The following is a 16,931-nucleotide window of genomic DNA, read 5'->3' on the forward strand; positions in this document are numbered from 1 at the left end:
CAAAATAAAGAAACGCATAATTCTCAACGTGCACTGTTGGAGAGCTTAAAGGACAACAGGATCCCCAATCAGCATAAGTAAAGAGAAGGTAACAGATCACCAAGTACCCTAATGTGGCTCCTCTACTTTAATGAAGGATTTCCTTTGCATAGTGCCTCAGAAAGCCTGTTGGCCCTTCTCCTCACAGGCTCCCTTGCAACAAACACAACAGTCCCATGATTCTGAAAAGTGTCATTTATTGGAAAGGTGATATACAGGAAGTCCACCTAATAACTGTTAGGCCAACCAAGGTGCTGTGAACGCCCTTCAAAAAACAGCCTTCCCACAGGGAAGTGGATGCCAGTTCCCCACTAAGTCAGTGTCCCTGATTTCTTGGTCTGGCATCAGGGGCCACTTCCTTCCAGGACACAGCTCCCAAAGGGCCCTGGAAGCAGAAGAAAATAATATTTTCCCACAGATAACAGAAAGTCCCCTGAGGCGCCCTGCTCCACTCCTCTCTTGTCCTGCTGATGTGGCACATTTTCTGCCAAATCTCATTCAGGCCACAGAGGTAAGACAGTCTTTATATAAAGTCAAACTCCATGATATTCTGGCAGGAAGTTCATCAAAATTAATAGGCGTTTCCAGAGAATGGCATAAGTAACGATGCCAGAAGAAGATTCCTTACAAGGATGGTGTGGCTTCCACGGGAAGACAGGGCTATTTAATTTTAGCAAGGGCAGCTGCTCTTCTTTCTGTGTTCTGGAACAAGGCCCGGATTAAAGCCTTCACCTCACCAGAGGAGAAGGCAGTTGCCAAGGGACCCTTCCCATCAGCCCACCTGGAAAAAACAAAAGATACAACAGATGATTTCCCACTGGATGCGCAAGATAGGAATAATTGGAAAGGGTTTCTTCATTTTGCTTTGAGCATGTTTTAACCAGAAACAAAGGCATTTATTGATCTTCCTAATCATTTCTAAGGAGGGTCAAAAGCAAAGAGGGATAAAGCAAATAAGGTTGTCACTAGAGAAAGAGAACAGAGGCTGACAAATAACATAGCCGAGGCAGTCTGTTTTCCTTCACTCTGAAATCACTCAGTCTGTCTGAACTTGTTTATGACGACTCAACTCTCGTGGCTAGGAGTCTACTATTTTTCAAAAGCAAACCAGCAACAGGTAAAAACCCAGAAGCAAATGAATGCAGTAATTCAGTGTTTAATAAGTTCAAGAAGAGACTGCTCAGAGAAGGACTATTTGACAAGAATTACTGAAAGTGTAAAACAGTATGGCAGAAAGTAGACTTAGACCAGCAGTATATACCATATACCACAATAAATTCTAAATGGATAATCACCTACAAGTAAAAGGTCACATCAGAAAAAAAATTAAAAGAATAGGAGGAGATAAACTTTTAATAACTATGGTCAGAAGAAGAATGCATAACTAAAGGACAGAGGAGACTGCAAAAACAAAACAATTTTGATTATATGATAAAAATTTTGCACAAACAAAACAAATATAGTAAGAATAAGGAGAAATGCTGTCAAGAGGAGAAGTGTTTAATCAGAAGTACTTTAACACAGTGTAGGAATATCATTTACATGTTTCTATGACGGGGAATCTAAGGAAATCAGTTCCGATACAACTAACCTCACTGGTTTACCACAGCCATATCAAAGGAGATGAGTCAAGGGGGCAGCTAGGTGGCGCAGTGGATGAGCACCGGCCCTGAAGTCAGGAGTACCTGAGTTCAAATCCGACCTCAGACTAAACACCTGACACTTACTTAACCCCAACTGCCTAAAAAAGTTAAAAAAAAAAAGATGAGTCACCAAGGTGGTTACAAAGAGAGAAGAATCTAAGACCAACTCAAATCACAAGCCACATCCCACTAAACCAACAGAGAAGTCGACTCTGAAGATCATCAAAATGATGTCTAGTAGTAGAGGTATGTAACACACATACACATCTAGAGAGAGACTGCCAAGAGGACAGCAAAGGCATTTGCAGTTATGTAATTGAACCATAACTACTGTATAACACCACACGCTACAATCTATGCGCTCAGCGGACATAACCAAGACTAAACGACGGTGGTGAAAAGGAAACAGCAGAGGAAGTTGTCTTTTGCTAATGCCTTCCTCAGTATTAAATAAACAGTGAATCCTCTTCTAGAAGGGTATCTATATAGTGCTTAAATTTTGAAAGCTACTGAACCTCATGCAGAAAAACTGTCCAGCAGCTATTGGAGGCAGCATGCACACTGCACACACATTAACTCATATTCATTATAGTGAGAAGTCCTTGTAATTAATTCAAAGTTGTCATCATGTTCATTCAAGTTTCAGAAGACTAGTCAATATCTTGCTCATTGCCTACACCTGTCAGATCCCCAAATATTTAGCAGAGACCAAAAAAATATTAAAGAGGGGTTTGCATGTTACCTAATCTAAAAATGTGGCTACAACGGTAAGGAGCTATCAGACACAACTTATCAAAGGAAAGAACTCAACTATTATTTAAAAAGAAAAGCTTTCAAGTTTTGATAAAGTCAAGCAGCAAAGCAAAGCACTCTGGCTTAATGGTTAATACAAAGGGGTGCGTGCCTCCAGAAAAAAGTTACACGTACCGATCTCCAATTTCTTGCAAGCTTGCCTGTAGCAGCAGCATCAACTCTTTGAATGACATCCATTTTGGCACATAGACAGGAACCTCTTCTTGAAATTTCTTGTTTTCACTTTCTTCAGGTAACGGTGTAAACACTGGGGTCCTTCTTCCACTATTGTTCTGCACAAAGAGTATAATCTGTCGCCATCTTGGGTAGAGATGTCCTGGCATTGAACAAAAAGGGAATAGAAAGGGAAAGGAAAGAAGTGGGTCATGTTGAAGGTGGAGAAAAAGGTTTAATGAATCTTTGCTGCGCGCTATCTCAAATGTTAGCTGAAACAATACATCATTCCCAACCAATTTTAGCACACCACGTCACACACTAGGTTTCATCAGCTTCCTGACACCATTCCTAAGTTAGAATGACATGTAAATACTTTTCAACAGATTGTCAGCAATTTATTTTGCCTGCCTGAAAAAACCTATTTCTTCAGTAGAACGTGGCGCAGCTTGCTGCAGAGCAGGGAACATTATTACAAATAAGGGTTTGGGCAATTGATGCTTCAGTGGCATCAGCCGGCAGAGCCAAAGCAATTTTCCTGTAGACACACACACATGATTCAAACTGGTACATGGTATGGAATGGGCATCTTTGGGGGGCTGAGGGTCAAATCTAAAACTAAAACAAAGGAAAAGATCACCTATGTGGGCAGATACAAGACATGCAGTCGTTTTTACTGACTGAGTGATGCAACCTGGAAATGTTGCTCATTATCCTTGGCAAAATGAGTGGGAGAAAGAGCTCACTTCAGCTAGATGCCTGGCGAGCCACAGCATGGCACTTACCTCCAGGGCAGTGATTCTGCCGATGATCTCAGCAATGGCCGTGTTAAGTAAGGTCCCCATAGCTTTGCAGTATATATTTACTGGAAGCACATCTTGCCACACAACTCCAAGTCTTTTTAACTGATGTAGTACCTGGTAGCAGGACACATTTATTTACTCTGGAGTTCAGTTTTGCTTTTTTTCAGATCCAAATTTAAAATACTTTCTAAGGCCATACTTTCACATAGCTAGAGGAAGAAGTAATCAAGGACACATGTTTCTTAAATACTTAACCTTCATGCACTTCTGCCCCATATCACAGATGGGAAAACTACAAAAGAAACCTTAAGTCCCTGGAGTAGGGTAGTGGGTAGAAAAGGATGGATCAGGGGGCAGCTAGGTGGTGCAGTGGATAGAGCACCGGCCCTGGATTCAGGAGGACCTGAGTTCAAATCCGGACTCAGACACATAACACTTACTAGCTGTGTGACCCTGGGCAAGTCACTTAACCCCACTGCCTAGACCAAAAAAAAAAAAAGATGGATCAGAATTGGAAGCTATTGACTCTGGTTTCCCCAAACCTTGATCCAACCTTCAATTACTCACAGTTTCCAACTTATACATATTAATCACCCTCCTGGATAAAATGAAATTATCCCATCCCATTGGCCCTTTGGAACAAGAAGATAAAGGGAGAGGCCTTAAACATGGTCACAAAGGACATGAAGATTCACCAACGAACCTGGTTTTCCTATCTTCTCTGTTACATAAAAAAGGCCCTCTGAGGGCAAGAAAGCAGCTAGCTACAGAGTCTCCCACCTGCCGAACTGCTCTGCTTGCTGCAGAATAATTCTCTTCGTCATCCACATTTGAAAAGTTCCTTGCACTTGACAGTCGTTCCAGAAGCTCTCCCTTTTGTGCCCTCATCTGGGCCAGAAAACATTCTGTCCCTGTGACAAGAAAGAAGACACAAAGGAGGACAGTGGCAGCTGCTTAATGGCACGTTGCAAAACAAAGGGGGAGGGAAGAAAAGCTAAGGACCTGTCCTGTGTATCTGGAGACAAACGCTAGACAGCATCATAAATCTACCAAGAAGTTCACCAAAAATTAACTTCTAATACATTAGCTACTTTCTCCCAGTACGATAAAGAATCCATCTGCAGTGGTTTGCCCAGAGACAGAATCAGCAAAGAAAAATCACTACTCAAGTCCCCCCTTCTACAGCAGGGGAGGCTATGTATTATTCTGATATCTCTACACCACCTAAGGGAAAAGTCAGGAATTGAAAGACTAAGTGATCTGTATCGATTTTCTGCTTTTGTCAGGCTATCATTACAGCAAATATATTAGTTTATGCCACATTTCATTTCCTTTGATTTTTAATAATCTCAAGAACAGCTTAGGGGGTGGAGGGAAAGCTCTCCTGGGTTTTGCAGTAGAACAAGCTCTGACATTAGAGTGCCATTACCAACAATGCTAACGGAATTGTCACAATACAAATCTCATTACATGTCATTCTGCTGACATAACTCTGATGTGGTATATTCACTGCACGCCTGCAACGCAGTTGGGAACTCTAATGTACCATGAAATCATGTCATGAAAAGTACGCTGATACAAAGGCTGCCTTCACTTTGTAAAATTAAATAACCACTCACACTTGCAAATTAAATCACCATACACTCTCTAATCTAGCTCAGGACCACCACCCCATTTCCAACCCTCTCATTCATAATTTACAAAGATGGTGAGCTGAGGTTCTATGCCATCAATCATGCCTTCATGATATTAAAGGCTTAAATTACCAAGTCTCCTAAAGCCTGGTACGAGATCCACAAAAGTAGTGGTGCCATCACAAAGAACAGGGGCAAGGCGTAACTTGAATTGATGCCCAAGGGTCAATAAGTGATGAGCAATGTACATGCAGTTGTTGTGATGAATGGCAGCCAGCTGGGGAAGTTTTTGAAGGTTCTCCCTGAGCGAAAGGAAATGGAGAGAGGGAAGAAACCAACCATTAGTCACATAAGGGTAAATGATCAGGAGAACAAATCCCTTGACTGCTCTGCATAAAGAGTGCAGTGAGTTTTCAACTGACAAATGGTCAAAGGACACGAACAGGACGTTTAAATGCTCTAAATCACTAATAATTAGAGAAATGCAAATTAAAGCAACTCTGAAATTCGATCTCACACCCATCAGACTGGCAGTTGATTGAAAAAAATGGAAAAATGATAAATGCTAGAGGATCTGGGGGGAAACAGGTACTTTAAGCAATTTGGAACCAAGTCCCAAAATACTAAGCTGTGCATACCCTTTGAGATCAAAGAAAGGACCCATATGTAAAATATTTATTTATTCATTCACTTATCTGCAGCAGCCCTTTGTGTAGTGGCAAAGAACTGGAAACTAAGGGGATCCGTCCATCAACTGGGGAATGGCTGGACAAGTTGTGGTATATGAACGTAATGGAATACCACTGTGCTGTAAAAAATGATGAATGGATCAGAGAAACCTAGGAAGATCTGTAGGCACTGAGATAAAATGGGCAGAACCAGGAGAACAGAGTTATTTATATAATAACAATACCATAAAAGTAAACAACTTTGAAAGACTTAACAACTCTGATCAATACAATTATCAACCACAATTTCAGAGGAATCCTAATATGCTACCCACCTCCTGAAAGAGAAGGGATGGACTCAAGATATACACTGAGACATAAATTTTTTGGACACAGACAATATAGGAATATTTTATTGCTTATATTTGCTATTTCTATTTGCTACAAGATTTTATTTTTCTTTTTTTTTCAACGGGGAAGGGAAAGATAGGAAGGAAAAGCAGATCTGTGTTCATCGAAAAAAGTAAAATTTAAATTAAAATGAATGCAGTGAAGTTGTACATGATGGCCTTTACAATTTAATAGTGTGAATGCAGTTCTCAACATAAGCTGACTTCTCTCTTCTCTAAACTCTTTTTCAATTATAGTCAATTTAACAGGGCTTAACACTTAATTGGTCAATAATTGTTTCTTGTCTCTTCAATTAAATTTTTGGCTTCCTGAGGGCAGGAACTGATATTAAACTTTTACTGCATTTCCCACAATAGCAAATACTCAATGAATTTATTCTCAGTTGACTATAAGTCTAGAGTACAAAAAAGCTTAAGAGTCAATAGTCAACCATCTAGGAAATATTCCCAATATCATAAAGCCAGAAGAGAGAGAGAGAGAGAGAGAGGGAAATTTGATGCATCTAAAGAGTGAAGAATATTCCTGGCCACAGAAATACCACCAAGATCAAAAGTCTGGATAAAATCACCTGGAGATGTGATTTTTAGCTCAGCCAAGGGCTTTCTTATCTTTTCATTCAAATGATTAAGTGGCTAACACAACACGAACTTCAAACTCAAGCCAACAAGTGTGTCAAAAATTAAAAGTAATCAGACTTCTCCTCTGCAGTAAGATGACAACAGGTATGCCTGCTTTTTAGAACAATCCCTTTTAGTGAAATATAAGCTTACAAATCCTTTATATTACAAAATGATTCTTCTTTCTAAGGAGCAATTAATTTTATCCACATGTCATTAAAAACATATAGCTGACAAATCTTTAGAATCTTTGAGACTTAAGTGTGTAGTGATTTTTAAATCACAAATCATTAAATCTGGAAGACTGAAAGCTAGAACATTTTCGGTTTGTCTGTTTTTTTAATTTATGCTGACAGAAACTTTACTAAAGGGTCAATCTTTAAACAGATAAACAGAATGGTTTGTTTACACAAACAGTTAAATACATACTGAGACAACTGTGAAGAGTGGAGGCCAAATCTGGCAAGTTTCCAAGAAAGGTCTTAAAATAGTGAATCTGCAAGACAGTGGGAAAAAAAATCCTCAAAGGGAAAATGCAATGCATTTACTGGGCAGCATTCAACCCAATGAGCAGTTTTTAAGCACCTACTTACAAGACACAGCAATGTGATGGGTGTCTTACTGGGGGCACAAAGACAATAAAAGGCCCTGTCCTCAGGGAGCTTACATTCTCCTGGAAGGATACAACATGTACACAAGTGGATAAACTCAACACGTATAGATATGGTCTTCCTGCCCCCTGTCAAACTGCAGCAAGTTCCTCCCCACAGGTTCTGAGATTAAAGCACCAGCTCCCTGCTCCTCCAGCAACTTGGCCAAGATTAAAGCTGAGACCTGAGGCTGTCCCCCATGGCTGAATAAAGGATGAAAGGAATCACTATTTATATAGTCAGACAACTGGAGACTCAAACCCACTGCTGATTACTTCCTGTAAACCTTGGACAAGTCTCTTAACTTATGGGGCCTCAGTTTCATCTGTAAATTGGGAGGACGTTGTTCTAAATGGCCTCCACAGTCCCTTCCAGCTCTACATCTCTTTGTGTGTATAAATGTAAAGTAACTCAGGGAGGAGGGAATACTAACAATTGGGAACAAGAGCAGAGACTTGATGTAAGAAGTGGCACCTGAGCTGAGCCTTGAAGGCAGCTAAGGATCACAAGAGGTGGATACTGAGAGATAGAAACTGAGGCATGGGAGGCAGGTGTGTGCACAGAGAGAAGATGGAATGGCATCAAGCAACATTAAGTATGCCAGGACAGGAGGAACAGTCAGATCGGTCTGAAAAGGTGAAGCCTGACTGTGAAGGGCTTTAAACGCCAAACAGAGGAATTTGTATTTATGAAGCTATTTAATTGGGGAAAGTGACGCAATCAGGCCTGTGTGGAAAGCTGAAAGCTACGTGGAAGACAGACTGGAGAAGGGGAAGACGGGAGGTGGGGATCACAAGAGGGGACAAGAGGCAACAAGGACCTGAATTATGGGGACAGCTGTGTAACTGGAATGAAAGGCATCAATGGGAGAGGCCCTGTGGAGGAAGAGTCGACAAGATCTGGCACGTGATTAGAGATAGAGGGCTGAAGGAGGAAGAGAAGGTAAAGAAGTAAGAAGGTAAAGAGGTAAGGAGGAATCTAAGATTGGGAATATTTGAACTGGAAAGAAAGTGGTGCCCTCTACAGACTGAGAGAAGAAAAAATGAAGGATGCAATGAGAGTAATAAGACATCAAAAAACCCTCCAAATTATTATTACTGTTGACAATAACAAGAGTCCCCACTTATACCAGAGCTTGGAGGTTTACAAAGTGCCTTACCTACAACAAATCTGTTAGCTAGGTCATGCCAGCAATTCCATTTTACAGATGAGGAAACTGAGGCTCAGTAAAGTTAAATGCTTTCCCTGCAGCTTCAAAGTGAAGAAGTGTCAGAATTGGGGCTGAATCCCAGTTTCCCGGCTCCACAGCTAGTGTTCTTTTCCCTTTTCCCCCTACCATCCAGACATCCTAACTTGTGTTTACTGAGAAACTTCAAGCCAACAAGTGCTTTCATAGACATTATCCTTTGGCCTCTTCAAGCTGCTTCACCCCAATGGACTAAAAAGATTTTAGAACTGTACTATCTTATTTTTTATTGAATCACAAAATTTTTTTTTAAAGGCAATCGGGGTTAAGTGACTTGCCCAGGGTCACACAGCTAGTAGGTGTCAAGTGTTTGGTCTGAGGCCGAATTTGAACTCAGGTCCTCCTGACTTCAGGGCCAGTGCTCTATCCACTGTGCCACTTAGCTGCCTCAGAACCAGAGAATTTTAAAAGACATTAAAGGATTTCACAGGTCATCTAGTTCACCTTGTACCAAAATCATGAATCTAGCTAACAACATTCCTAAAAAGTGGTTACCCAGCCTCACTCAACTGGTACATCTCCCATACACAGATTTAGAACTAGAAAGGACCTTGAAAACCATTTAGTCCAACCCCCACATTTTACAGATAAGGAAACTGAAGCTCAGAGTAAAACTTAATTGGCAGGATATAACCTGCCAGTGTTCCTCAAAGTCTGAATACATTCTGAAATATTACTTCTTATTCATAGCAATAAATGAGAATGAGTATTTATATAATGTTCCTCTCTCCAAGTAGTTAGCACTTTCTCAGGCGCAAACAGAAAATACTTTGAACTTCATAGAAAATGACACTAGAGGAATACAAAGAGCTATATGTGAGGATGATCTCCCTCTTCCCAAAAGACAAGGCTGGGCTCATCCAAGAGGACCCTCAGAAGTGAAACAGCATCATGGCCAAAGGAGACTGCTGCTATACATCAGAAACAAAAGTTTCAGCAGGACCAAATGACTAACTAAGAATTCTTCCTCTATTCCTCTCAATCACATGCCCAAGTCCATTGCCAAAGGTGCAAAACAAGCAGTATTTGAGACCTGTGTTTTCCCTTTTCTCCCTACATCCACCCATTGATGGAAGTGCATGCAGTAGGAGCCAAGAAACGGCCGTGAAGTGAGCACAGCACAAATGGAAGAAGAGGTACGGAGCCTGATTTAGGATGCCTGAAACTATCAGGCATGTACTGGGGTTGAGCACTTTTCCTTTAAGTGTGTGCTTTCAAAGGTTTGCTGAATTCTTAAGTGTGATTTTTTTTAAATAAAGCCTTAGAACCAAAATCTTGTCTGTGAGAACACAGACCTGAAATGATGTGTATCAAGGAGAAGAGAGAAAACATGACCTGCCAAAAAGTGATTTACAGCAAACTTTCCAGATGTACACTTGGGGTGCAGCATGAGGCTTATCCTCCTCTTCCTGTTCAGTACTTACTTGTGATATGTTGGCACGACGTCGTGAAACAAATGAAAGATATTCCTCACTGAGTAGAAAAGCTGAACAGCACTGGAGAGAGAAAAGACTGATTTAAATGAAAGGTAGCTTTTCCAAATGCAATCATTTCAGGGAAAATGGAATCTGTTCATTGCTAATGATGTGTTGGAAATAACAGTCATCAGCCCTGGGGAAACTCTGATTGCAAAGAACCGTTGACTCAATACTGCTGGGAAGCACAGCTAACCTAGCTGGATATAAATTGCCAGCCATAATTTGCTAACTAACCTCAACTGGCTAACAACTGCAATGGATGCATTAAAGATCCAAAGCTTCCTTTCTCTCCATCATTCTGTGTCCTCCAGCACCCAGGGTATCTCTTCAGTAAGAAATGGAGCTAAGCCTCAAGCAAATGTCACCTTCCCACTGATGCTAACCGGAAAGGGCAAGGCATCAATAAAGGCATTCATTTGGCTCTTTCAGTAACAGTCTGACTTTCAGCATCCATCTTCCCCCTCTTCCCACAATGCAAAAGAATGAACTAATATTTCCAATATGGGATCTGAATCATCCTCTCTCTTTCAATTTCAAGCTACTATTAAAATTCATAAAAAGAGCAATGTTCAGCTTTGTGTATGTTACCAGATCAGAACACAAACTTCCACACCTCCCTCCTTTCCAACGAGCCAGATACCTTGGATTCTAGAGACGTCTAAGGATATCACAGCCATGATTAAGCTAAAGAAATGTTAATAAATATGCTTTGATGTGTAGACAGAACAGCCGTCCCTTCCCTACCTACCAAACTGGAGCAGAACAGACAGAGTGCATTAACAAATAATTGCCTACACCTTGGTGTGAGTGTGCATTCTCGAGAAGTACAAGATGAAGAATGCCAATGTACAAAGGAATCTGATATAGAAGCCCAGGCACAGCAACAAACTGATAAAGCCAAACCCTAATCAAAACTGAGCCTTAATCAAAATAGATTTTTACTATTTGTATAGAAAACAACAATAACTAGGACACATGGATTAAAGCTTTTGCAAACTTGACCTATAATTCAATCTGGTCTAAGGGGCACCATTTCTTTTCCTTAGCTAGGAGTGTTGAAAAGAACTAAGAAATTCTGTGGTAAATGTGGAACACACTTTGGGATGCTTTGAATAGAGAATAATGGGCCCTAGACAACAAAGTTTATGTCTCTCCTGCTCTTTAACCTGATCACTCAATATTTACTGCTTTTAAAAATATACTTTTAAAAGTGAACAAATAGAAATAACTATAGTTGCATTTATGTGCCAAAACAACCTTGTGTCTCCAGAGTTAGGATATAAATGGAAATAAATGGACTCATCCCAATTCAATTCAATAAACATTTCTTAAGCATCTATTATGTGCCAGGCACTGCACTGAGAAATTTTACAAATATGTTTCATTTGATCCTCACAAAAACCCTGCAAGTTATGTGCTATTAATATCGCCACTTTACAGTTGAGGATACTGAGGCAAAGAGAGGTTAAGTGACTTGCCCAAAGCCACAAAGCTATTAATAAGTATCTCAGGTCACATTTGAACTCAGGTCTTCCTGATTCTGGGCCCAGCACTATATCCAACTGTGCCATCAATTGCTTGGTAAGTAGCTACACAGAAGTGGACACCCTAGCCAGTGTGGGGTCACTTCCTAGTCATGACTAGGTTGAGGTCACCACCATCTTTCTTCTCTCCTAGACGCTCTGGGATGTAGGGGGCAAAAGAAAAAAGACAGACGGGAGATTGGGAATACTGACAGGCCTTGAGTGGGGGCAAGTAAAACTTTCCCTCAGGGTAGAAATCCTAAGCAATGGCAAAGAGAAGGAAGTTCATGTGGTCACTGGCTGGGGGCCTAGGAAACTAACCTTAAGTAAGGGAGAGACTTCTGTCTGGCCCCAAGAACAAAACTCTGACTGACTTTCTCTTTAATATACTTCTGATTTAGATATCAATTTCGAACAAGTCAAAAACTTCTACAAAAAATTCAGAATTCTTACCACTGATCACTGCTAGTTGTTGCTTCCAGTAAAGTCTGATAGGCCAGCTCCATCAGTTTCTCAACAGATTCACTGATCCGGCATGTTGGCAAAGAGAAAGAATGCTCACCCAGTTTATTTTCAGTGTCTAAGTTCATCATTTCATTGTGCAGACTTCTGGCTGCTTTTTGCATTTTGAGCTTGTTACCTTCATCAGGGGCTGGTAACTCTGGCAGAGCTATCTTAGACTCTGGACTGATCTAAGATTGAAATATAAAATATTCAGTGTCTATAAAGTGATTCAGAAACATGCATATAATGTGGCAGGGTTCCATACAGGTTATCTCTATCAAAAAAGTCATGGTTCCCACACGGTAATTTTCAGATCGAGTAAGTACAGTTGGGCCTTACTGAGTATCAATCATAGGGCAGAAGGTGTCATTAAAAAACAAGCAAACCCACTTACAGTATAGAATACAGACATTCTCATCTGTAATGAGTTAGGAATGTAAAGCTATGAGACTGACCAAGCTTTTACATGAAGGATAGTTTATCCCTACATGAGAAAGAATCTTCAGAAATCATCTTGCTCAATCATTAAAGCTACAGTTGGCCTAACGTTTCATTCATTATTATCTTATAATATCACATTAATTGTCCAAAATATTTACATGCACTATTCCTCAACACTATGCTAGTTCCATCTGAGAAATTACTTATTTGCACTATTCCATCCTCAAATAAAGGTAGTCTGAGAAACTCAAGTACAATCAGAGCTACAGTAAATGAAATACGATTAAGTTGTAAAAATTCTTGTCTGAAAAGAGAAACTAGATTAGAAGACATGCAGCTGAAAAATATGAGTCTGAGGAAGATAGAGGGGGATTCATGAAGGGATTTGAGAATGGAAACTCTAGGAGGTGATGAGCATGTGGCTGAGCCCCAAACAAATTTTTCAGGGAAATTGGAGATAGAAACAGTAAAGCATTTTACAGCAAGGTCGTGAAAGACAGAAACACTGAAGAAGTTTATAGAAAAGGGATGGAGAGTTATTGCAATGGAAGCAACTCTGGGGATCTAAAATTATGGGCTTTGTCCCCAGAGAAAAGACAACCTCGTTCAATGTGAGCAAGATTCAGAGGAGCTCAGAGGACCTTTCCAGGACAGTAGTTTTGACCTAGGATGGAAGGCTAGACCTAAGGTTCAGAAAAGAAAGGATTTTATTTTTTGTGACCAAGTGAATCAACTTTAAAAACCTGACCTACATGAATCCATGTGTCAAACTAAAGTGAATAACACAATTTCATACCTGCAACCTAGCCTGTTCTTCCTATGATTCATGCCCTTCAAACTGTAGTAAAATAATTTTAATAGTTCACTGAATATTTTATGCTAGAGTGGACACAGTGGGACAGTGGTAACAAAAAAGTGGGTAAGAAAAAGTGAAGCACCAGAGACATGTAGAAGACCTCAATCACATGTATAGTGGAAACAAAAACTAACCAAATGGAAACGAATCTAACTAAAGAAACTCCTCTTTATGCTAAGCTGGGTTTTATCTAAACTGACTTCAAGAAGCCTGGGACATAATAGGCATTCAACAGATATCTGATTAAGAAATTAAAACTTAAGGAAAAAAATGTGCAGGATATAAAGGAGCTAAGTGATCTGGAATATAAGTTACATTCTTTAGGACTCTTTCAGGGTCATTTTTAGTACCTTACATACAAGAACCACAAAAATTTCCTTTCAAACAGTCATAAACCTGAGCGCTGACAGAGCTTGTTTATTTCAAAGTGCTGCAATCATGGGACTTCATAACTGTGTGAGGCTTCTGCACATCTGTCACATGTGTATACTGAAATAAATTTCTAAACATCACACCAGCCTGAGCAAAAACTTAAAAACTATAAACTGACTTCTTTCACCAATTAGCTGCTTCCCAAATATGCCATAAAAACTCTAACACTGGCACCTTTACAGTGTTGTGAATCTCTGAAGTCATTAGGTTTCTGGCTGCCACAATCACATCTTGGCACTTCTTGTTAGCAAAATGAGAATTGATATTCCGGGCATATTTCAGCAAGTCAGTAGTATCTCCTTTTAAAAATCTCATGCTCTTAAGAGCATTTTCAAATTCTTCAGTGGACTGTATCACCTAAGAAAAAGAAAGACAAACAGAGACAGGCTGAGAAATTAAAAAGTAAAACAAAGAAAAATTTCATTCAAAACAAAAACAGCAAAAAGGAATGACCAGCATGGTGGAGAGGATGTGTGAACTCATAGGCCTGGTCATTTTAGAGCCTTTTTCCCAGAATTAAACTATTTGTAAACATCCTCGATTAAAATGTCTAAGTAATTTCAAGGTTGCAAAGATCTTTTAAAATGCATGGGTGCATTTTGGCATTCCAGGAAACAATGAAAAAAAAATCAATAGGCATTTCACAACTGGCAGACATTACAAATGATCAGTATTTAAAAGGCTTTGATTAATAACTCTGTAACTAGGAAAATATATGTCCAAAAGGGATAGGAAAAACCAGGGGGAAAAATATCATAAGGAATTTCACTCTGCTCATAATTAATAATTTAATTCATTTGAAGATCCTCTTAATTTACAGCAAATTATAAAGAAAAAAGAAAATACAGCTAGAGCAAATAACAGTCTACTGCAACCTCTTGGCATCTCTGTTCTTACCTCTTCATACTGTTCTAACTTGCTGCTGTTTGTTGGAATGGAATAAACCAAACAATCTTTAATGAGACACTCAGACATATCTTCCCAGATCATATCACCCACAATCTCTGCCAATACAATCTTAGATACTTTCTCATCTTCCAAATCATCACCAAGAGGCAAGTCTAAATTCAAAAGAAAAAGATATATCTTTACAAGCAAACTTCAAGGCAAGAAATTATATCATATTCCTGTGTTGTTGGGGGTTTTTTCCCCCTACATACCCTCTCCTTCAGTCTTCTAGAATTTTCTGAGTTAAGATGGTGGGAGGGCGAATGCAGAAGGAAACAGTTCAGACAATTCTACCACCATCTAGACCAACTGCGACGGACAATGTATTCTCCACAATTACTATTATTACATTTTTGCTGCTCAGAGAAATCTGTTCTTGAAACAGCATAACTAAAAATAAGGCATTAGCCAGCTACATTATAATCATCTACTACTGAACTGTAATTTGGTTCCACAAGTGTATATAAGTGCTGCTATTTAAGCTGACACGCAGGTACTTGATGACATTTGCTCTCCAGTTGCTAAGATGATAAATTTTACTTACCAAAATGTCCCTCAATTTCCACACCCATTTCAGCAACTCTGCCAAAGCTGTTGCTCATCTACCCCTCTAAATAGCTTTTTGGAGTTATCGACAAGCACTGCATTTTTGTTAATTTGTCAAAAGCAAATATTATGTTTATTGAACAGAATCCGTTCACCCATTCTATTTTAACTCTATCCCAATAATTCTTTTAATGGCTATTTTCCAATATTCTTACATGCATTAGTGTTAATCTTTTAATCTACATTTGGGAGCTAAATGGCTCATGTATAACATACAATCTTTATAGCATTACTGGGCTTGGCAGTAACGAGTGTATCCTCAAATTTCATGAGTACCAGGGTACTTTGTAATATCTAAAAGAATTATCAATAAAGTTTTTCAACTCTACACCAAATGTACCTATTTCTTTTCTGTCTTTTTCCTCTACTCTGCTCGTTCCCATATTTTTATTCATCCTGCCAAGAGTCTCCTACATGTCCCTACTCAGAACTTTAAAACAAACAACAACAAAAAAAAAAAACCCTGATTCTACATCTATTGTTTCACTAGATGCCACACATCACCTGTAAAGGTAAATCAAGCTCTCATAGCGTATATTGTGATAATGAATCAACAAGGATTTTAAGAGTAATCTTCTATGTGGTAGGCATTGTGCCAGAGATAGAAATATAAAAATGAGATAATCCCTGCCTTTAAGAGGTTTATATTCTATCAAGGGAGAAAATATATACATATGAAGAAGTACATAGAGAACATATTCAAAATAAATTGAAAACTGTTTGGTGAGAGAGGGCACTAGCAGTTGGGCAGATCAGGAAGGGTACTGTATAAAAGGTAGGGTATATAACCATCGTCTTGAAAGAAACAAGAGATTCTATGAAAGGGAAATGAAAAAGAAGTAGATTAAAGGCACTTGGGGCACTCACAGTAAAGGTACAGAAATGTAACATGGGATGTCACGTACAAGACATGAAGTGGAAGGCTAGCTTGACTGAACATTGGCATGTAGGAAGGGGGCTAACAGTATACTGCAAACTCTTTGGCATCTCTGTTCTTATCACTTCATATCGTTCTATTTGTTGCAATGAAATAAACCAAACAGTCTTTAATGAGATACTCACACATACGTTCCCGGATCATGTCACTTGTGAAGGGGAATAGTAAACAAAGAAGTTGAAAAAGATTGAGGTCAGGTGGTGACGGGCTTTAAAGCCCAGAGAAGCTTCTATTTTATCCTAATGGCAACAGAGGGCTACAGACGTTTACTGAGTAGGGGAGTGATAAATGACTTTAGCAACTACATGGAGGCAGGCTCGAGCAGGAAGAGATTTGAGGCAAGGAGACCAAATAGGTTACTACTGCAATGGTCCAGGTGAGAGCTGACAAGATTTAATCACTCAATTTTAAACTGCTACAACAAACAGGCAAAAAAAAATCCTTATTAGCCATCCATTAGACAATATATTTGGTTAAAATGATGTGATGTGGATGGATACCACATGACCTGTTTGCCAGTCTGAATTTT

General features: G+C 39.5%; 1 protein-coding gene across 1 annotated transcript in view; it reads right to left on the reverse strand.

Annotated features, from left to right (window-relative positions):
- Positions 1-219: 219 nt before the first annotated feature.
- ZW10 (zw10 kinetochore protein) overlaps positions 220-16,931 on the reverse strand; it is a 41,316-nt gene continuing 24,604 nt past the window's right edge. Inside the window, 10 exon segments of the mRNA XM_020989743.2 lie at positions 220-820; positions 2,610-2,742; positions 2,745-2,811; positions 3,434-3,565; positions 4,232-4,362; positions 5,218-5,387; positions 10,102-10,173; positions 12,132-12,370; positions 14,086-14,268; positions 14,809-14,972. Coding sequence (XP_020845402.1) covers positions 700-820; positions 2,610-2,742; positions 2,745-2,811; positions 3,434-3,565; positions 4,232-4,362; positions 5,218-5,387; positions 10,102-10,173; positions 12,132-12,370; positions 14,086-14,268; positions 14,809-14,972 — 1,412 coding nt within the window. The 3' untranslated portion in view covers positions 220-699.

The sequence above is a fragment of the Phascolarctos cinereus genome, unplaced genomic scaffold (assembly GCF_003287225.1).
Source record: "Phascolarctos cinereus isolate Bilbo 61053 unplaced genomic scaffold, phaCin_HiC Scaffold_726;HRSCAF=1367, whole genome shotgun sequence".
Taxonomy (NCBI): Eukaryota; Metazoa; Chordata; class Mammalia; order Diprotodontia; family Phascolarctidae; genus Phascolarctos; species Phascolarctos cinereus.